Raw genomic sequence first — 24,066 nt, forward strand, 5'->3', positions numbered from 1 at the left:
ATTATTCCTTCATTAGTCATCACCATGGATCACTAATGATAGTACAGTCACATAACAAAGCATCCCAAACAAACTTGCCAATAATAGTACCATTTTTGCACAAGGTGTGCAGTACAAGCCAATAATCAAGAAAGACAGTACTTGGTTGTGAAACAATACTACTACTACTACTACTACTACTACTACTACTACTATCATCATCATCATCATCATCATCATCTAGACTTCTTAGTCACTTGTTACCCAAGGGTCTCCAAGTGACTTGCAACACATTTAAAAACAAACATCAATAAATACCATTAAGAAATGCATATGCATCACCTACAATCTATACACACAGAGACACCTCACAAAAGCCACAGGAGGTATGTATTAGGAGCATCTAATATAGACATTTTCAAACATAATATTTATCCTGCTGTAGAGTGGCTAATTCACTTAAACATGTCTTATATGAGAAGCTCATGTAAGAGCTTAATACATTTATGCTTCTAGGTGTGGACCAATAGGGTTTAGATAAGTGGGCTGTATACAACTATGTTTTACTGAAATAGACCCACTGAAATTAATAGACCTAACTTAGTCATGTTCAATAATTTCAATGGTTCTACACTGAAAAAGTAATAGAGTTTAGTGCTCACATTACTCTGCAGATTACCCAGCACATCAGGGATGGAAAATATCTGTGGCCCTACTGATACCGTTGGATTCCAACTCCCATCAGTTTCAGCCAGCATGGCGCATGTTGGAGGATTATGGGAGTTGTAGTTAAGCAAAACCTGGAAAGCCACAGGCCCCCCATTCTTGCTTTACAGCAAGTTCAGGCTTCCTTGACATAAACATATTTAATGGCTTAAATATAGGAAATGCATTTAACACTGCAGGATTTCTATAGACCGCAAGCATGGCAAAAGGTCTTAACATTCAATCTGTGCTGCTACCTAACTTCACCCACTTCAATTGGACTCTTGCAAAAGCCCTATTAAAACCAATAGAGGCTGCTGGTGTGATCCCACCACATACAAAGATATCGCTATGATATGTAATGATAAATTAGTGTTGCTTCACTGCATAGCTTCGTAAATGTTATCACAAATATATTTGCTGTTAATAAAGAAGGTGACAAAAATAACAATATTTATCTTGTGGTCAGTGTCTTTAGATGCAGTAGGTATGTAACCATAGCTACATTCACTCCTAATCTGTGGTAAAAATGTTTCCTTTACTAGTTCCCAAAAGTTGTCTCCCTCCTCTTAAGACACCCATGTTATGCAAAAATCTGGCAGTTTTGGAGAAAACATAATTACTCTTAGACAAAGCTGGACTTATTGTTGCAAGCACAGAAATGCAGTAAAGCCAGTAAAATATGCAGAACTGCAGAGGAAAAATTAGAATGCCTCAAAATACCAGCCCTGACATACATCATCCCATTTTGAACTCCACCTGGTCAGAATGTGTGTGCCCCTGTCCAAAAATAAAAATAAAAATATTCCAAGTAACTCATGGGGCTTTTTAACGGCTCAGCATAAGAGCTTCCCATAGATCAGGGATGTCCAACTTGGCCAGAGTTGAGATTTTTTTCCCCCTGGGGGTCAAAATATCGACCAGGGATATCAACCAGCAGGATGCCAAAATTTGAATGCCAAAATTGGTACCTACTTAAAAGATTAAAGATGATGTGGGCTACCCATACAACATGTATTATTGGGCAGCCATTCAAACAGAATTAAATCAATCAATCAATACATGTGGGGAATGTAAAGGTTTAAAACGAGAGGCTTCATGTTTCAAAGGCCCACTGAACATTTGGATGCATGAGAGCTGAGCTGTGGGGGCAGTCTGCCACATAAACTTCCTCAAGTTCTCTTCACCCTATAATGTCAGGGGTAGTCCACACAGCGTATTCTAGAAGCCATTGAATTACATCAACTTCCCGCAGGAGTATGACAAATGGGACGGGGTGAAGGGACCTAGAGTCCAAGAGCATTGTAAGGTACCACATTGACTAACCTTGATATATGCCTCTACAGCAGAAATATTACTTACTCCTCCCATTGCAAGAAATTCCTCCCACTCTACAAATAATGTGGCAATGGCTTGGATTCAGACTTAGGCATACTTAATCAATGAAATCAATTAAGCTAGTCAGGACTAAATTGCCTCACTGATTTCAATGAGTCTCTTATCATGACCAGGTCTGGTTCCAAATCAACATGTGTGCTTTTGTGTTAACCTACCTGATTTCTTCTGACAATACTCAGGGCTTACCAGTGAATACCTTGACCCACAATACAATGTTTTCTGTTCTTATTTAATAGAATAATTAATGTTTGGTGTTGTGTCCAAATATAAGGAAAAGGAAAAGAGAGGAATGGACCACAATATGAAAGAAGCTTCTTCATCCTGCTAAACAAAGATGGGAGTATCTGCTGCTATGTTATGGAAATGCTTTGCATAAGCTGCAGTATCTGTGAAGCACAACCCATATGATGCAGAAGAGGGTGGGTTTTTTTCCTGCACACACAGTACACGCACAAAAGAAGCAGTTTCCCTGGCAACCAAGCCGCAGTGAAATTTATCAGGACAGCTTCTCACCCTCTACATATTATTGGATAACATCGTATGGATCAGCTGACACCTAGTGTCTGGTCTGAATGCTGCTGCATGAAACCATTTCCTAGGCACACTGTAGCAGGCAATTAGAATATTTTCCTCTTTCAGGATGACATACACTAATAATCATTAACACTCTCTCTCAGCCACACACCCACACACCACTGCCATCCATTTCTAAAAGCAGCAGATACCATTCCTTCATTTTCACTTCCAGTCGGGTAAAATTTCTTTAAAAATAGGTTGAAAATGAAAGAAAGATAATGAAACTATAACAAACATTCTAGAAGAAACGGATGCTACGTCAACATATGCTGAAGTACTTTACAGCCATGTTTGTTTTGAAAAAATGGCACTATCCTGGGGCTGGCCTTCAGCATTCATCCCTGCTAGCACAGCATCCCCTGCACAGAGTTCTGTTGATGGAAGGAGGGGCTGGATTTTGCCTGCACCCCCTTGTGCTCTCTGCAAATCCAGTGTAGGAGGTGATGCTGAGTTCTGCAAGCGGGGAAAGGGGGAATTGGCAAGAGCCACTTTCCATCCTCTCCACCAGTGAGATACCTCCATTGGATCAAAAGCTTCCATGCTTCCAACTTTGGCCATTGGTGTCAACACGTTGGGAGGAGGAGTCATAGAGTGATGCTAGGGTGAGGGAGCCGAGTGTAATCAGAGTTGTGCCTCAGAACAGGCTTGTGGAGGCACCACTCCTTTTGTAGGGACACAAGTGGCGCTGTGGTCTAAACCACTGAGCCTCTTGGGCTTGCTGATCAGAAGGTCAGCGGTTCAAATCCCCGTGATGGGGTGAGTTCCTATTGCTCTGCCAGCCTAGCAGTTCAGAAGCATGCCAGTGCAAGTAGATAAATAGGTACCACTGCGGTGGGAAAGTAAACGGAGTTTCCTTGCACTCTGGTTTCCGTCACGGTGTTTCGTTGCACCAGATGCAGTTTAATCATGCTGGCCACACGACCTGGAATCAGTGCCGGATTTACATATAAGCTAAACAAACTATAGCTTAGGGCCCCACTCTCTTGGGGGGCCCAAAAAAATTAAGGGGGGGGGACTGGATGTACATTTCCAAAATATAAGATAAAAAACAAATAAAATAAAACCTACATACAGCAACAGTGTTTTGTGTTGTGTAGGCTCCTATGATGTAAGTAATGGGCCCCACCTGCTAGCCTGCACCCTAAAATATCACATATAAAGGGCCCCATTACCTTCAGTAGCTTAGGGCCTCATCAAACCTAAATCCGGCCCTGCCTGGAATGCTGTCTGTGGACAAACGCCAGCTCCCTTGGTCTGAAAGCGAGATGAGCGCCACAACCCTTCCCTTCCCAGCTCCTGCCACCAACCCTTCCCGGCTCCTGCCACCAGGTGCTGTGAGTTACCAATTGGCCTCACCTGTGAGCCCGTGCCTTGCCTCTTCAGAACAAACTTAGGAAGGCCCCAGTCCTGCAAAGTCCTATTGGTCACAGGGCCTGGCTCCTGCACACACACCTGACAATTAACACAATGGAGGAGGGAATACCAGACACAAGGGGGGGGGAGGCAGGGGCTGAGGACAGAGCTGGAATCTCACCTCAAACCAGGTTTGCTGGAGGCACTGCCACTACTCCTTCGTCCCTTTCCTTCATGATAGTTCATCACAGGCTCCATGGAAAAGGGGCAGCAGTGGCAGAGTCTGGGCGCCTCTCATGCCATTTCCACACTGTGAGAGCAGCTGCCTCATGCTGCTGGTGTGGCGCTAGTGAGCAAGTGCCTCACAGAAAGAGTAGAGAGCACCATCATTTATGACATGGTGCCCTCTACTCTACTGTGCCCCCAGAGAAAGTATGAGAAAATGGTTAAGCGACTTGCCTGAACCCTAGCAATTACATTTGTTTCATAGAATCATAAAATTGTAGAGTTGGAAGGGGCACCATGGATCATCTAGTCTGACCCTCTGCAATGTAGGAATCACAACGAAAGCAGACCTGGATTCAGTTCCCTGTTACTGTAACATGGCATAAGTCACTTATATCAATCTATATTTAGCTACTTCAGAACAGGAGACTTGACGGTATTTTTTAATCCAAGCAAAAATAGCTATTGTGCCTATTTTGTGCTGAAAAGTATATTCAGAATATGTGTGTGTGTCAAGGCAGAAATAGCAAGAAAAAGCTGATCACTTACAAACACTTCCTTTCCCTATAACCAGTACTTGAGCGAGACAAGTAGAGAAACAGATGGGAAGTACATTTACTTTCATCTATTTAATCCCGCCATGGCCATGCCATTTCATATCTGGCTTCTGTGCTTCAAATAGTACAAGCCGTGAGACCACTGTGACCCCAATCTGTACTGAAGAATGCAGTATGCTGGGAAGGGACAGGAAATGGGGGGGGGGGAGTTCAATACATTGAAAATTAATGCTGAAGAGTATGAAATAAGCATTTCTTTCTAGGAAGAGAGACTGGAACAACTTAATGGAAAGAAGCTAAGCACTGACACAGCACATCAGAACAGAAAAGTGCTAAAGCTTTCAACTTCAATGCAAAATAGTTATCACAACCCCCGCCAAAGATATTTTCTTTAATTTGCTTCGGTTAAGGAAAAAGTAATAGCCTCCCCAGTTTTCATTTACTCTTTTTAAAAAGGACTGTGAACAATAGTTTTAGATTTAAAATTCAGTAGAGCTATCATAGCCTTTCTTACAAATGGAATCATTTTTAAAAGAAAAAAAAGGGTTTAAAAGTATACAATTACAAAACTGATTTCTCATTACAGAGAGAACAGCTATATATTGTGATAATATAGTGGAACGATAAATCAGTCCAAATGCCACAACGTTTGTATTCTACCGTCTTGGAGCTTCAGAGGTCAAGAGTTCTCTGGACAACAAGGATTGTGTCACAGAGGGCTACAGTGGGAAGGAAGAATCATCCAGAACTGGACAGAAAAACCTTGAGTGTGGTGGTATAAAAAGTGTCAAAAAAATTCTCAGTTAAAGTGTTCTTCCTCTCTTGTGGATCCTGTTGCCTGCCTCTGGAAATGTATTCAACTGATTATTGTCTACTGAATCCATACAGAAGGGTACAAGTTGCATTCTCTGCATAATTCACATTTTCCTAGATGGACATCTGGATTAAACTTCTCATGATATATTCATGTAGGAATTGGAGATAAGCAAAGTAATCCAAAACACCAAACCACTATGCTGAAGGGAGTCTGGGTGGAATGGAGGTCTCTCTTCATGCAGTCAAGGCAGATCTACATGTCTGAAATTTGTTGGGGTTCATTTCCTCCTGAGGGGCTACCATGTTTCCAAATTTCATGCAACTCCATATATAAATATGGCCATTTTGGTTTCCCAGTGCAAGTCAATGGGAGAACCAAAATTTCAGCAGTCCTGAGGTCCAAATTGATCCAAACCAAATCAGGGCTTGAATCACTGAATCAGATCCAAACCAAAGCAGAGATGGTGGTGGTTGCACAACCCTCATTACCAGTATAAAATATTCTTCTTTTCAAAGTATTTATGTACAAATTTACATGGGCTTCATTAACCTTGGTCTTCATGGTTCTACATGAAGCCAGTGTGGTGTAGTGGTTAAGAGCGATAGACTCGTAATCTGGGGAACTGGGTTCGCATCTCCGCTCCTCCACATGCAGCTGCTGGATGACCTTGGGCTAGTCACACTTCTTTGAAGTCTCTCAGCCCCACTCACCTCACAGAGTGTTTGTTGTGGGGGAGGAAGGGAAAGGAGAATGTTAGCCGCTTTGAGACTCCTTTGGGTAGTGATAAAGCGGGATATCAAATCCAAACTCTTCTTCTTCTACATGCAAATTTTTCATTGGTAAACAAATTCATATGCTCAACAGACGTGACTACAATCACTGGCAATAAATCCGAGCTACATCATGATCTACGAGGTGTATGTTTTGGTCTGCTCTTGGCAGCTTTCTCCTTCTATACTTTGTAAGACAGTGCCATACTGTGGACAGTCCCATTTCGTTGCTGTTTTGCTCTGCAGTCTCTGCAGGTACAGTAGGCATGTTTTCTGACCCAGTTTCCTCACCAATCTCTACTTAGCTGTACACTGTTAGTGACGCTCCTGGCATGCCAACCAGATACTGCAGCCTGCAGTGCAGTTTGTTACAGCACGTTCATAGTTCCTACTTAAAAAACAACAACAGTGGAAAAGTACCGTTATCAACTAAGCCTAATTAAACTGAAGCCACTTTTATATATGTGCCTGGCACACTTACATATGCTAATTTGTGAATGCTTGTGTATCCTCAACAAGCAGAAAAAATACATTTTTTAGCTGTGTGTGTGTGTGTGTGTCAGAAAGGGAGGGAGGGAGAGAATTCCAATTTTTTCTTACGGTCATTTTTTGGGAAAGAAAGCTCATAAAACTATTAGCTTAAGCATGTCTTTTTATCAGTTACTAAGATACGGAACTCACTACAAGAAAGACCTCGCTCGATTTGTCTTACTTTCATTTATCCACACTACAAACAAGCAGTTTGTAAAATCAGGTACAATAATACAGTGGAAGCACAAACACATGTACAGTCAAACCTCAGTTGTCGAACGTAATACGTTCCGGAAGACTGTTCAACTTCCGAAACATTCAACAACCACAAACTCAAAATGGAAGCCGCGTAGCACATTCGGCTTCCGAAAATCGTTCAAAAACTGGAGCAGTTACTTCCAGGTTTTCGACACTCGGTATTCTGACACTTACTCCTCAGCATGCTATGCTAAAATATAGTACTTACTGGAAATTAACTATTCAAAAGTTGTCAGCTGCCATGCTGAGAATATATCATATTGAATCCGGGCCAAACAGACACAATCTCTGGAGGATCAAGACATTAAGATTCGTTTGAACAACACTTGATATAAAACATTGGTGGATGGTGTGGTGGGCCACTGATCCTCATGTGACTTTTGGTCAGTCATATTGCTGCTGCTTACCAAGAAATAGAGAAGAGAATACAGCAGCAAGGAATCTGGTGGTAAATATATGTTTTGGAAGAGGATATATTTCAGTAAGCCCATTACAAGATTTGCTTCCCAATGACCCAGTCCCATGGATCCTCATGGAACATCCTCTCAGAGTAATCTTCTTACGATGACAGCCTCAACTGCATCAGGGGCTACTGGGAGATTAAGTTCCTTTCTCACCTTTTATTCTGGTCAGGTTGGAGACAGCAAATGAACTGGTCGCTGTGGAAGTGCAACACAAGGCAACTTCTCTCTTTTCCTTTCTCTGCTCCCAGCTCCATTATTCTCTAAAAACACACACCTTGGCAATTTCTGGGTAAACCTAGAAAGCGGGGTGTTCAAAATTTTCAGGATCACACCCTTAAGAAACATGCACCCTCAGATTATTGCTTGGAACCAGAAAACAAATGGGTAGGAGAAACAGTAGCTGTCATAGACTATTTTGAGGGAGAAGTTTTACATGAATGTATTCATTTTCATGAGCATCAAAGAGCCTGCTTCCTAATAGTTTGGAAGGGGTAAAATCTTCTTTGGGTTAAATAAGGAGTGTGGGTACAGGGAAAGTAGTTGAAGTGCAAACTTCAGGTCATGCAGAAGGAGAACCCATGTGAAAATTTGGCTTTCTTCTTATGATAGTTGATAGTGGAATTTTACAAAAAGTAGTATTAGAAATTGGTGCAACCAACACTTCATGGAAGACAGGTTCCATGGAAGCAGTTGCTGTTGGAGAGACAGAATACCCCATCTCTCCTAGCCCCCAAGAGTCTAGAAATTTATTTTCAAGCTAAACAGCCTTTGTGAGCTTATTTAAAAGGTTAATATAAAATAAATTATTCAGAGAAGACTCCACACAGTAAAACAGGATAATAAAACTGCATATCCATAAGAATGTCAAACACATTTACATTTATAGTAGAAACACAAACAGTAAGTGAATCATTATTATTATATACAACTATCAGACACTGATCTGACCCAACAGTGTACCTCATCTTCAGAGGGAAAAGATAATCCAGTGCAGCATGCCTTATGCCTGAACAAATGATACATTTCACATGCTGCAGATCTTTGTTTAAAATAAGCTGTGGTGTTTTTCAACATGTTGGGCAAAATATATTTTCTCTTCTGCAAGAGCTCTTCCATAAAGTATAGTTCCGACTCTTATGACTCACTGAGTTTTAGAGTTTCCACTCAAAGTTAAAGCCAAATGTGTGAACAACATATATTCTATCACAGTCCTTTTAACTTCAGGTAACAGACTAAATAAATTCTGCTCAGGAATTGAAATTATCTCAAATGGTAAGAGTCATTTCCCTAAGTTACTCAAACATCCCCTAACTGCATCCTTTAAAAAGTTGTAGAAAAAAGTCATCAGAAAATCACCATGGATACACATTTCTCTAATGCAGGCATCCTCAAACTCGGCCCTCTAGCTGTTTTGGGACTACAACTCCCATCATCCCTAGCTAACAGGACCAGTGGTCAGGGATGATTTAAATTGTAGTCCCAAAACAGCTGGAGGGCCGAGTTTGGGGTTTCCCTACTCTAATGTGTGATTGATCAGATGTGAATCAAAGGTATGCATGTAGACAAAGTTTCAGATGAAACTCATCTGTTGTTCTTAGGGTCTCATATCAGAGTAGACAAACATTCCAAACATGGGCCTGAAGCTATTTTCCAGTTGCCTCCCAGGATTCTTCCAATGACAAGAACACTAATAATAATGTGATGTTACCTAAGGCCTGTATTTTCACTTACCAAACTGTCTACAGTGGTACTTCTGGTTAAGAACTTAATTCGTTCCGGAGGTCTGTTCTTAACCTAAAATTGTTATTAACCTGAGACAGCACTTTAGCTAATGGGGCCTTCCTCTGCCACCACGCCACCACTGCGCGATTTCTGTTCTCATCCTGAAGCAAAGTTCTTAGCCTGAGGTACTATTTCTGGGTTAGCGGAGTCTGTAACCTGAAGCGTCTGTAACCTGGAGCGTCTGTAACCCGAGGTACCACTGTAATTTTATCTAGCCATCTTGGGAAGGGCCATAGTTTAGTGGAAGAGCATCTTCTTTGCATGCTGAAGGTTCCAGGTTCAATCCCTGAAGTTTCCAGGTCAGCCTGGGTATACCTAGGTAGAAAGAGTAACATTCTGACTCTATATAAGGAACTAGGGTTTCTGTACTTTTGCCTCCAGGAGAGCTTTAAAATCTGTCTATGAAAACGAAATGTTACATTAGAAGTGCCCCCATTATTTTTGATGCAAGCACTTTTTAATTAGGATGACCATCAGTGGCTAGAGTTAAACCACTATGTGTCTTAAAGGTAAAGGTAAAGGGACCCCTGACCATTAGGTCCAGTCATGGCCGACTCTGGGGTTGCGGCGTTCATCTCGCTTTATTGGCTGAGGGAGCCAGCGTACAGCTTCCGGGTCATGTGGCCAGCATGACTAAGCCGCTTCTGGCGAACCAGAGCAGTGCACGGAAACGCCGTTTACCTTCCCGCTGGAGCAGTACCTATTTATCTACTTGCACTTTGACGTGCTTTCGAACTGCCAGGTTGGCAGGAGCAGGGACCGAGCAACGGGAGCTCACCCCGTCGTGGGGATTCGAACCGCCAACCTTCTGATCAGCAAGTCCTAGGCTCTGTGGTTTAACCCACAGCGCCATCCGCGTCCCACTTCTATGTGCCTTACAGCCCCATAAAAGCCAGCACATTCGTTATGGTATAAGCTTCTGTAGGCTTAAGACCACTTCTTCAGCATTTTGATGAAATGGACTCCAGACAAGTGTGACTTCCCAACACTCTTTCCCCCAAACTTACCAAAAGGTAAAATGCAGTAAGAGAAGGGCTCTAGAAGTAGTAAGGCTTCCGTTAGGCAATGCCACAAATCCACAGGGCCGTGTTCGGGGCTACCAGGAACCACTGAGAAATGTCGTTGCATCCCTAGATGATGCCACGAGTATGCATTTCAAATGGTTCTCCATTCCCTTACAGCAGAACATGCTCACCGTACATGAAGGGGCCAACAAGGACCTTACATTGCACCCTGAATCCTCCCTTCACTTTCATGTCCAGGAATACAGGGAAAGAGTGATGTAGAAATTCACTGAGGCACTACAGCTGCAGCGCTACCCACAGCATACGCAATTCAAACCCTAGATTACATTTCCAAACATCTTGAGGAATTCGACAATGTGATCCAATTCCCCCAAATGATTTCTAGTACACGTGGGAAGGAATCCACTCGGCAGATGGTGTCACCTCCTCAGGCAAAGCGGACAGCAATTGTGGAAATGGCCAATTGGCAAATGGCCAATTCTGAGCCATCTGGCATGACTAAAATAAAGGCAGTGCCAAGAAAGTGGCCCGATAAACAAAAGAAAGGTCTTTTGCTGAGAAACAGCACTTCTGCCATCTAAATAAAATAGATACACCAACAATAGCTTCAATAAGAAAAGTGAAAGCCTTGCCTGATAAGGAAAAAAAATGCAGCTCTTGTGAGAATGATTGAATTAGCCTCTTATAAAGGGATGCAAGTAAATCAACATAATAAATTCATGGGGAAATGGTATTTTTCTTGATGTATTGGAATAGTAAATATAACACTGAAGCACAACCATGAGCTGTTTTCAGTTTATTACAAGTTTACTTTGTTATTTGAAATTTTGTACTTTCGAAATACTGTAAAGTTTTAGAACTACTTTTAAAAATTCAACTGTTTTTTGGTTGTACAGAATTCGGACAAGATTGTCCCGTAGTACATTCATGGCATCCTGCTCTTAACACTTCCGTTTTCAGAGATCAAACAAGAAAATGTGTCCACCATATATTTATATTTATATTTATATTTATATTTATATTTATATTTATATTTATATTTATATTTAGCCAATAACAATGCTGTTTTGTCTGCTGTTATAAATGCATGGATGGTTGTTAAATGTGTTATTTTAACTACAATGGTACCTCGGGTTAAGAACTTAATTCGTTCCGGAGGTCCATTCTTAACCTGAAACTGTTCTTAACCTGAAGCACCACTTTAGCTAATGGGGCCTCCTGCTGCCGCAGCGCTGCCAGAGCACAATTTTTGTTTTCATCCTGAAGCAAAGTTCTTAACCCGAGGTACTATTTCTGGGTTAGCGGAGTCTGTAACCTGAAGCATCTGTAACCTGAAGTGTTACAGAAGCGTATGTAACCCGAGGTACCACTATATGTGGTTTCAATGTGCTTTTAATTTTAGCTACTTTGGGGGCCCCAGCTGGAACTGAAAGGCAGCAGGAAAAAAATGAAAAGATGAATCAATATTTGAAAGCTACAGCTGATACAGAATGCAACAGCTTTCCTTGATCATGAGGGTTGGACAGCAACAGCATGTTATACTAGTCGTCTCACCTGGGCACCCTGCAATCTTTCAGGCACAGCACCTAAAAAAAGCTTTGATGCTAACACGTATTATTCCCTTTATTTCATGATGATCTCCAAGTTCAACCTGAATTCCCTCCTGACCAGCTTTATTTACATTCCACAACTTGTTATGTTGGCAACTGTATGTGCAAAGCACATCCACATTCTTCTGTTGGCACCTTGCTTATCAACTGCAGAACTTGTACCATCTTTCTGTACTGTTTATGGAATCTTAAATGGGTTTTTTTTAAAAATGGTTTTAAAAGAAGATCCAAGTGCCTCTGTGTTAAAACGAGTCACACTAGAGAAATGGATAGTAAAGAGTGTTCAAAAGTAGGAGCATATTGTGCTCAAAAATCTTCATATTAATTATTTTTTCTCCATTTTCTTTCCAGTGTCACAGAGTTAGCAACATGCAAGCTGGAAAAGTACCTTGCAAACACCAGTTCTGCAATTTCAATGGACAACGTGTTGTTAACATTGCTTTGACATACATACAACCACATTCTGATCATCACTATTGAACTGCAGAACATGAATTTTAAGCAATTAACCATATTGGGGAAAGGGGATAAATCCATTCATTTTAGTTTATCGTGTTGGTAGAAAAGAATATTTGCTAAATACTCATTTATTTATCTCTCGGGAACAAAGCGTGATTGGAAGAGGGGATCTATGTTGTTTTTGAGGATGAGAAAAAGAGGGGTATGGATTTCATTTCATCTATTTTTAGTGCAAGCTGAACTAGTGCATCAGAACTAAATGAAATGAAAAAATTACCATTGAATTTAAAGATGCTGTATGTCAAAACTATGATTACTATTATTATTTATTTTAAAAATCCATCTTAGAGATATTTTTCTTATGCTCCAATGATTCTTAAATACTGCTGCAGATTGGCTTGCTGAGATAGGATCAATAATAATGTAGCCTAGGAGAAATAGTTGAATCAAAATAACTTCCCCAAATCCTGATAGACACTTCCAAAGAACACATTAATGACACCGCTCCTCCAAAGGCAGACATGTTATCTTTAAATAGTTTCCCTCATTTACCACTTTTAACTTTTTTGCCTGATGCAAAACCAGAATGTTAGCAATTACCTGTTGATGGTGATGCTTGTTTATTGTTGTTCTTTCAGTTTATTATCCACCCTTCACCATAAGATCCCAGAGCAGGTTACAACAATTTAAAACAAAGTACTGTCAGAAGAATAGGGTGGGTCCATGTATATATACCTTAGTAGCCCACCTGCTGTTGATCAACAGAACATTGTAAGGTCATAGGACAATATCAATTGCTTAACTATGTTCTGTCAAAGACTGCAGGGCTTCAAGCAGGAAACCTCATTGTCAGAGACTTGTCCCCATACCACTTGTTCTATTCAAATACTGACAGCAAATACAAATGTGATCACTTTTAGACGAACTTGACTGAGGGCTGATTATTTTTATTCACACACGAAGGACAGGGTCTCACCTAGAACACTGCCACTAATTTTGATAAATATATTGCCAACCTAGGCCCCCATTAAGATCTGCATGGTGTGATTAAGTAATTCAAAATTTCATCCATGTGTTGTATGAGTGGAGTACCACTCACATAACTGGACAGTTGTTTCTACTCTTCCCTCTTTATGTCCCCATAATCTGCTACAGTGGGCCCCCAAACCAGCTGGAGCTAATTTGGAGGGCACATGGGAGGCTGGAGGAACAGGAGAGAAAGAGGCAGCACTGGTGCGGACACAGGAATTTGTTAAGAGAGTGAAGCTGCAGCACTGCATACAACCCCATGGACCAGCCTCTCCCACTCAGATATTGTTGCAGATAAAGGTACTCTCTCCTTTTTATCCTCCTCTCTTCTCCAGGGACCTGTGAGTATTATTAGCTTGCTTTTATCTTGCCACATCCACTTTTAGATACCAATACTGTGTTTTTTCTAAGTGGTTTTTGTTAGCGCACTTTGAACCTAAAATATCATTCCAGAACAGTTCATTCACAAACATGCACACCAAAATCCCTGTTCAGTCATGTCATTCCTTTGTGAAAATGAATGGAGGCAAAATATACCGTATATTTCCGTCTATAAGACACCCCCATGTATAAGACACCCCCTATTTGGGGGGACTCAGATTTAAGTAAATGGGGGGAGATGTATCTGTGTATAAGACACCCCCTAATTTTTGACATTATTTTTTAGGAAAACTCTGCCCAACAGTGAACATATTTCAGTCGTGTGTCATTTCAGAACCCCCATTAAAGTGCTATCATCTGGCTTTATTCTAGCAGCTAAATTAAGAGTGATGTTCAGCTTTTGATATGTTATATATATATTCCAGGGAGGGAGGTATCAATTAGAAGTTTCATATTTTTAGCTTTTTACCTCTCTTGGACATTTGGGATAGCATTGGCTAAATACTTAAATAAGGTAAAGGGACCCCTGACCATTAGCTCCAGTCGTGACCGACTCTGGGGTTGCTGCGCTCATCTTGCTTTACTGGCCGGGGGAGCCGGCGTACAGATTCCAGGTCAGCATGACTAAGCCGCTTCTGGCAAACCAGAGCAGCGCACGGAAACACCGTTTACCTTCACGCCGGAGCGGTACCTATTTATCTACTTGCACTTTGACATGCTTTCCAACTGCTAGGTTGGCAGGAGCAGGGACCAAGCAACGGGAGCACACCCCGTTGCGGGGATTCGAACCGCCAACCTTCTGATCTGAGTCCTAGGCTCAGAGCTTAATTTCCTAGGAAGTTATTCTATTCTATTCCTGGTGGATTGTTCCCATAAATTTTACACTGTGCAGTTGGAAAACAAAATAGTTTTTAGTGTTATGCTTTTCCTTCAAAATGGGCAGTGGTGGAAACCGTACACTGTCCTAATTTTCAGGTACAGCAGTGTTCTAAAGCACTGCTTCTTTTGGCTGACTGTTTAAATAATTCACTCTTCTTAAAAGCACCTTCACAGGCCTCACCCAAAAGAGAAGCATTCTGAAGGGCTTAGGGAACACAACAGTGCGAGATAATGCAAAGATTTGTACTCAATATTCTGGGATCTTGTTTTCAAGGAAAAAGGAAAACATCACAATTCAGCCTATTGATCCTATACCACAGATCACACTCTCTGTCTCGTTCTTGACTTCTTACAGCGCCTGTTAAATAAAGATTTAGCTATTTCTCTAGTTAGTGCTACATATTCAATATTCAACACTGGATGCAACCATAGCAGCTTGGCATTTGCAAGGAAAAGGCGGGAGATCAGCCGCAGAGCAGAAGCTTTGCATGTAAATGGTCCCAGGCTCAGTCTTTCCTATCTTCAGGTAGACCTGGAAAAAACTCCTGTCCTGAATCTCTGGAGAGACTCTGCTAGTTAGTATGGACAGCACCAAGATAGATGGACCATGTATTGATATAAGGCACTTTCCTACAAGTTGGGTAGGAAAGCTCCAGAAGTTCACCCCACAAATTCACCTATCCAAAAGAAAGTCTAAAACTGAAGATTTTCATACTATGTGATATCTTTTTGTCTGTTTTATTATGAATTAACCTCATATTATGCAAAATACCTTCTCTGATATTACAGTGGTACCTCAGGTTAAGTACTTAATTCGTTCCGGAGGTCCGTTCTTAACCTGAAACTGTTCTTAACCTGAAGCACCACTTTAGCTAATGGGGCCTCCCGCTGTCGCCGCACTGCCGGAACACGATTTCTGTTCTCATCCTGAAGCAAAGTTCTTAACCTGAAGCACTATTTCTGGGTTAGCGGAGTCTGTAACCTGAAGCGTATGTAACCTGAAGCGTATGTAACCTGAGGTACCACTGTATTTCTACTTTTACGGTTTTCAGCAACTTGTATATAAGTAATATGCAGCTTTTGGTGTTCTACAATTACTTTTATTTTTTGTATGTGAACTCTCACTTTCACTGATTATAAAACATGGTTTTAGGGACAAGGATTTTATACTGAAGATTTTCCTGTACCGATCTTTTAAGTTACTCATTACAGTGCTACCTCTGGATGTGAACGGGATCCGTTCCGGAGCCCTGTTCGCATCCTGAAGCGAACGCAACCTGCGTCTGCGCGTGTGTGGGTCACAATTCGCTGCTTCCACACATGCGTGTGACATCATTTTGAGCGTGACCCAAAAACACTCAACCCGAAGCTACTTCAACCCGAGGTATGACTGTATATGATTATATCGGTTTCCTCCAAGCTTATTCTAAAACCATTAAAATTAGTATAAGTTACTTGTTGTTAACATTATCTTACTTAACATAGCAGAAAGCACACCCTTTTTATGTAAAAGTCTAAACCGCAAACATGAAAGAAAATTTCAAAAAACTTGGGGAATGTTTTTAAATAAAGTGACAGGGTTCTGTCTTGGGCCCGGTCTTATTCAACATCTTTATCAACGACTTGGATGATGGACTCAAGGGCATCCTGATCAAATTTGCAGATGACACCAAACTGGGAGGGGTGGCTAACACCCCAGAGGACAGGATCACACTTCAAAACGACCTTGACAGATTAGAGAACTGGGCCAAAACAAACAAGATGAATTTTAACAGGGAGAAATGTAAAGTATTGCACTTGGGCAAAAAAAATGAGAGGCACAAATACAAGATGGGTGACACCTGGCTTGAGAGCAGTACATGTGAAAAGGATCTAGGAGTCTAGGAGTCTAGGATCTAGGAGCCAACAGTGTGACGCGGCAGCTAAAAAAGCCAATGCAATTCTGGGCTGCATCAATAGGAGTATAGCATCTAGATCAAGGGAAGTAATAGTGCCACTGTATTCTGCTCTGGTCAGACCTCACCTGGAGTACTGTGTCCAGTTCTGGGCACCACAGTTCAAGAAGGACACTGACAAACTGGAACGTGTCCAGAGGAGGGCAACCAAAATGGTCAAAGGCCTGGAAACGATGCCTTATGAGGAACGGCTACTGGAGCTGGGCATGTTTAGCCTGGAGAAGAGGAGGTTAAGGGGTGATATGATAGCCATGTTCAAATATATAAAAGGATGTCACATAGAGGAGGGAGAAAGGTTGTTTTCTGCTGCTCCAGAGAAGCGGACACGGAGCAATGGCTCCAAACTACAAGAAAGAAGATTCCACCTAAACATTAGGAAGAACTTCCTGACAGTAAGAGCTGTTCGACAGTGGAATTTGCTGCCAAGGAGTGTGGTGGAGTCTCCTTCTTTGGAGGTCTTTAAGCAGAGGCTTGACAACCATATGTCAGGAGTGCTCTGATGGTGTTTCCTGCTTGGCAGGGAGTTGGACTCGATGGCCCTTGTGGTCTCTTCCAACTCTATGATTCTATGATTCTATGACTTTGTTCTAATTATTTTCAGTACGGCTTTCTAAGCCTGGAATCAGTGTGAGTTAATAGCCTATTTCCTCACTGGCTCGCAGCCAATCTGCCTCCACACTGACACTGTACACAAGCCAAAAGTCACCTCCAAAGATAAAGCACTTGTTCAGTATGAGTACAAACCTAAACCAGAACTGAGGAGAATTCAGATACAAATAAACAGAAAATGCCATGCTTTTTTAGGTCCAAACTAGATATGAGGCAGCAGCCACATCTGTATATAGTCACAGACAGCCTGGGACAAATGGACTTGTAAATTAGGGATGGGGAATCTGTGCCCCTTCAGAAGCTTAATTTCCATCAGCCATAGCCAGCATGGCCAGTGGTCTGAGATTATGGGATCTGTAGTCCGACAACTGGAGGGCCACATGTTCTCTGTCCCTACTATAAGTGACAGAGATTAAAGAGGAAAGTTCCAGAAAAAGCACAATAGTGTACAAAAACAAGGGGAGGCAGTAATGATTCTGCACCTAAATCACCTCACACCTAAAGATCTATCTTTACAATGCAAAATTTTCCGTGTGATTATTCTCCTTTTACACTGAGCTTATTAAAAACAGAACAGGACCCTAGTCTCTGAAACATAAACATGATAAGCAGCAGGGATGGCCAGCTTCTGTAACCTTAAGGTTATCAGCTCTCTTATTTCTTACCACCTGAAAAAGTTTCTTCCCCTTCCCTAATAGGTAAAATCGCAAACAAACATTTTACCATGGTTTGTCTAAATTTTTCATAGGGCCATCAGAGATCAGATAATTCAGAGTCCAGAAGCCACCAGTTGGCCAATCCAATGAATAATGATGCTGTGTTGTAAATTGCTCTTTTTTTCCTTTCTTCTCTTCAGTTTGCTGATATTAAGGCAAGGGAAAAGATCATCATTTTCCTCCTGCTATTTTAATCAGCTGTTTTTAAAACAAAATTAACTTTTCAGGGCACCAGGAAAGAGCAGACAATTAAAAATGCACTTATTGCATTATCTATTTCCTTAAGACCTACGGTTTTGGTAATCAGCTTAGTGATACATCTAATGTACTGAAGACATGCTCTTGGCAGCTGAATAGCAAATCTAGCTTCAAAGGCTTATTATATTCCCTGAAAGCCTTTGTAGTCCACATTTTTACAGCAAAATGTGTTAAACTCCTGATACCCATATTCCCCCCAAAAATATGCAAAAATCTATAAACACAAACAGAATTCAATAGACTGGATTTGGATAAAAGTTGTTATCAATATTGTATTGATTTCATTTATTTATTAATTAAATTTGTATACCACCCTTCATCCAAAGATCTCAGGAAGGTTCACAGTATAAAAATACAAAATACCGTATTTTTCGCTCCATAACATGCACCCGACCATAACACGCACGTAGTTTTTAGAGGAGGAAAATCTGTAGGATTGCCACCCGTAGGCATTCCCTCCATAACACGCACAGACATTTCCCCTTACTTTTTAGGAGGAAAAAAGTGAGTGTTATGGTGCAAAAAATACGGTAAAACAATATGCATAATAAAAACGAGCAAAACCAAAACAAACCCATAATCCCATTATTATTATTATTATTGTTATTATTATAGATTATGATAGATTATTAGTATTATTGACCTAATAACAGGCTAGGCAGAGAGACAAGGCATCACGCAAGTTCATCCTATCAGCTTCATTTTTGGGCGAGGATTTGAACATGTGTCTCCTTGATCCTAGTCCAGTGCTCTAACCATACTGGCTGTTCAGAATTGAAGATCTGATGCTTATTCAGGTTTCATATTGGTGTTGTTTATTTTATCTGCCTCACCAAACACAGTCATTTACAGTGGAATATAGTTCAATGCAACAGAACACTTCTCCACTTTGTTACTATATTTGCATTTTCTCCTTATATGTTTAGAATTCCGGTAATAATATTAGAGCTCAAGGTTGGAAGCAATCATATGTATAAAGAGAAATTATATGTTACTTCAGCACAGTGACAGCTCTTCAATGATTTCCAAAGTGTGCCTGTGCTAATCAACTTGGAATAAGTTGATAAGGTGAATAAGTACACTTTGCACTTTCATGGGACCCTGCAGCCAGACACTGAGGTTCCCCAGACGATACCACAGAGGAATGGCACATGGCGAGGCAGTGACAGCACTGCGCCAGCCAAGGCTCCAGCTGCCCACCAACCTCATTTCCCAGAATGCCTCTGGGCCCAGAGAAGAAGATGGCAGGCAGCTGGCAGCAGTTTCACTAGTTAGCAGTCTATTTAGAGCCAGTGTGGTGTAGTGGTTAAGAGCGGTAGTCTTGTAATCTGGGGAACCGGGTTCGCATCTCCACTCCTCCACATGCAGCTGATGGGTGACCTTGGACCAGTCACACTTGTGTGAAGTCTCTCAGCCCCACTCACCTCACAGAGTGTTTGTTGTGGGGGAGGAAGGGAAAGGAGAATGTTGGCCGCTTTGAGACTCCTGAAGGGGAGTGAAAGGCGGGATATCAAATCCAAACTCTTCTTCTCTTCTAGTGTCCATCTTAAAGTATATATTTTAACCTTTGAAAGCCGCCAACCGCTTATGTCCAGGGCACCTTCCCCTATATCAGCCGCTCATCAGTTGAGGCCTTCTGCCTCTCAGAATAATCAGGTTGGGCAGAAGTGTGTGTGTGTTTTTCCCCCCTTCAGTGATTTTATCCTTCTGAAATGTACTGCTGATGGGGGCAAGTCATCCTCATTCCCTACAGTCATTTAGGAGAGTCCTTATAACCCATCTGTTTTCACTGCCTTTTCCTTGAAGGTATGTTTTGCTTTATTGCATTGCTGATTGTGTTTAGCTTACAACTGGCTGGGTGTTGTTGTTTTTTTAATGCAAGTGGCTTTCATTATGCATATTTATTTTGATTATATTATACTTTTATCTTGTAACTTGAAAGTGCTTCTACCCTTAAAGGCAGCTTTCAAATGTTTAAAATAAGATAACCAGAACTATTCCAGGACAGGCAACTTAACACTAATGTGGAAAAAAGACAGTTTTATAAAGGCAAGTATGCATGAATGTTGCCATGCCTCATAATATTATTTTCTGCTGCATCATCCTTGCTATCACATTGCTGGAAGACTTGATAAACTGCAAAAAGGAGCATTAAAATGTTTCTACGGGAATTTCTTGCTGTGTTCCTATATGCCAGCAACATTAATAGGTGTACACAAGGGGATAATCCTTCTGTAGAAGAAAGCATGAAGACAATGCTCTTGATGAAGAATACTCCTACCTACAAAATTTCATGTTCCATCAACTTTTTAAAGAAAAACTAATTAGATTAACTTATTCAAAAACTCTTTCTCCCCCTCTCTCTCTCTCTCTATATATATATATGTTTCTTGCTTTGGAATGTGAAATTTTAATGCATATGTTAATTAACCAGAATTTTTTTTCTCTGCTCAGAAACAGCCTTTATTTTAAGGGCAGGGGGAACACCCAATCTAGAAGCATTTGATATGCAAAATGCTTCCTTGATTTAGTGTTGCATTTGCAATTGATGTCACCAGTGATCAGTGATGGGGTCTCTGTGCTGTGAAATGCCTCTTGTCACAGTTCAAGCTGATGTGGGCAGAAGAATTTGACACCCAAGTATTCAGGTGTTTTACTTCTGACATTCTCCACAAGGGACAGTACCATTTTTAGCTACATTTCAGGATTGTGACTGCCACCAGCTAGTGCCAAAATGTCAATATTGTTTTTATATAGATATATATTTTAAAAAATCAGTTACACTTAGGTTCTTCATGATCTGATTATATCTGACATCTCAAGGTTTTAGCTATCCAATTCAGCCATTTAAGCTCTTTCATTCTATATCAGTAGCAGCTTAAACACTGCTGATCTTACTCAGATGTTTATTAATAAAACAAACTCTCACTTCCTCCCACCCGTGAGTTCACAGTATTCAATGTTTCTAAAGTTGCTCTTTTTAATTGGCCGAACTCTAGGCAACTTCTTTTTTCATTTAGGTATAAGTCCATTACATTGGCCACCTCATGAGAAGAGAAGACTCCCTAGAAAAGACCCTGATGCTGGGAAAGATTGAGGGCACAAGGAGAAGGGGACGACAGAGGACGAGGTGGTTGGACAGTGTTCTCGAAGCTATGAACATGAGTTTGACCAAACTGCAGGAGGCAGTGGAAGACAGGAGTGCCTGGCGTGCTCTGGTCCATGGGGTCACAAAGAGTCGGATACAACTAAACAACAACAACATAGGTCCATAGTCCTTTGTAACTCTCAGCTCCACAAAAGATGGTACATCAGAACATGTACATGGAAAAACTGAACTACAGATGCACTAAAATATAATATGCTGTTACTAAGTAGGGGTGGGGGGAAAACATAGCCAGACATATCCAGATTATGTCAAACAAAACTCAACACTTAGGATCGCTCTTAAAAGTAATATATCTGAAAGACCAACTCCCTTCCTACGGACTGTCTGGCGTGTTGAAATAGGCAGAGGAGGCCCTCTGGTAATTTCACCAAGCTCAGATTTGGAGTAGAGAGGGAGTGGCAACCCCTAAACAGTGAAATTCCTATCAGGTGCATCTGACACCTTCATAATATAGTTTCCATGGTATGCTGAAAACACACCACCTTGCCCTGGCTTTGGATGACCAAGATATAAATTTTAGAGCCCACCCTAGTCTCCTGACTGCAATTTAACTGGTTTTAGTACTGTATTTTTTAAATTATTGCAATCCATGCTGGGATCTCATGGGGAAGAACAGAGAAGGAACCATCATCATCATCATCATCTTCATCGTCTGGATTCAACTAACCTATTACTCTAGCAGAAGCCACCACAAGGACCCCTGTTAATGCAGCAGGGCTTTCCCCCACCCCATTCCCTAAGTCTTTCCCAAACCCCCAGAAGAAAATACACGGGGAGAAGAGGGGCAATTGTTCCATCTCACAAACAGAAATGCTTGCACTGATGAACAATCTCCTTGGCGCTATTTTGAATTCCACCCAATATATACTTTTAGATGCACAAATTTATCTGGGAAGTTTGCCTCTCTCTATATTGCTGCTGCCGTGAAACTGGACTTCTATTTTCCATGTAACAGAGTCCCATCTTCTCAGAGACTGCTTCAATAGATACCACTACAGAGGTACAAGATGGCAGTTGTTACCACCACAGCTTGGATGTTCTTTCCTAGTGTATAATGTCTGAGGGCTACAGATAGCCCTTGCTCAAAAGGTAAATTAGTAACACAAGACAAACAAATAATTAGAGGTCTGACCTTAACAAAATTCATGGTTTCTCCTTACCTCAGATGCTCCAGTGAGGCGGGGCACTGCAACAGGTGCACTGATTTGCTTTTTCAAACAGTGTTCAGTCGATTTCTTTCCATCCTCGCTCTCTCCTTCATTCAGCATCCCGCTCCATCCAAGTTGACCATAGTCTCCTCTACCCCATGTAAAGACTCTCCCTGTTTCTGAATAGAACACACGCAGTTGTTCAGCATTAGTCCTCCAGACAAAACTTAATCACTGTGAAAACAGCAGCAACTCAGCAATGTAAGAAAAATAACAAGAAACTAGGCTTTTTATTTAAAAAAAAATGCACTCCAACCTCTTCTGACTTCAAGGGTTAATTAACACTCAGCTTTTTTTCCTACTTCCCCAGTTCATATTTCTCAAATTCCCCTCTCCTTACATTTTCCCTACGAGTTCCAGTCTACCTCAAGGTAGAGGCTTTTCTGTACAATCACCTGAGATTAGTAATGAGCTGGATAGATAAAAGGTAACCCAGGCAAGAGGGAGCTGATGATTTGCCATGCTAGGGAGAAAGACTCAGTGGACCAGTTGGTCATAAAATACTAGTTCTACCCAGATGGGCTCCTACTCCTTGTTGAGTTGCAGGTTCATAGTCTGAAAATACTTGTCCATCCAGCAATTCTCCTAAATGATCAGGTAACAATAGTCCTGTAGTAGAATTTTACCAACTTTAGTTGCACCCCCTCCTGGAAAAGAGATGCCTGCTACTGTCATTAATGCCTTGGTGGCAACAGGGGCCTGACAATGAAAGTCCCATGGGCTGAAGGCACATGAGGCTACCATCTTGCTGAAGCTAAGCATGCCTGGGTTAGGTCAGTGTCTGAATGGAGGTGAGTGCCCGGAAACCATGTGTTTATCGCCTTGGGTTACACAACAAAAGAAAGGTAGGATATAAATTTAAAAAAATAAAAAAAATAAAAGTGATCTGGAAACTCCACCTAGGAGGACATATAATACCCATTCTGAAGCTCTCTTCAATAAGGAAGCTTGTAAGTACATCTAAGCAAACACCCCTTTCAGACTTTCATGCCAAACATGCCCTAGGTGGTCCATTTCTTTACTGCACTTGTCTTCCTTTCAGAGACAGGAGAAAGCATTTTTATTCCCTCAAGCTCAGGCAAGTTAAGTTCTTAAATTGTTGCCTTCTGCTGCTCTTCATGCCTTTATTTAGGTTTTTTTTAAGCTGTCGTGTTTTTTATGATTCTTTAAATTAGTTTAATATGCTTCTGTGTAAGCTACTTTGAGAATGCTTGTATGAAAAAAACTGCACATAAATATCAAATAAATATTCTCTCCTAAATATTTTTGCTGCCTGTGGGCAAAGGAAAAGATGGTGCCTTTCCCATTCCAAACACAGAAGCTGTCCAGACTAGAAGCTGAGTTCAGTATCCT

General features: G+C 41.2%; 1 protein-coding gene across 3 annotated transcripts in view; it reads right to left on the reverse strand.

The window, feature by feature from the left end:
- The window catches only part of SERGEF (secretion regulating guanine nucleotide exchange factor), a 102,064-nt gene that overhangs the window by 57,284 nt on the left and 20,714 nt on the right, over nt 1-24,066 (reverse strand). For all 3 annotated transcript variants that reach the window (XM_081841600.1, XM_081841601.1, XM_081841599.1), the window contains exon 9: nt 22,666-22,832. In XM_081841600.1, coding sequence (XP_081697726.1) covers nt 22,666-22,832 — 167 coding nt within the window. The remainder of the gene's footprint in view (nt 1-22,665; nt 22,833-24,066) is intronic.

The sequence above is a fragment of the Podarcis erhardii genome, assembly GCF_964252035.2.
Source record: "Podarcis erhardii genome assembly, chromosome: 1".
Lineage (NCBI taxonomy): Eukaryota > Metazoa > Chordata > Lepidosauria > Squamata > Lacertidae > Podarcis > Podarcis erhardii.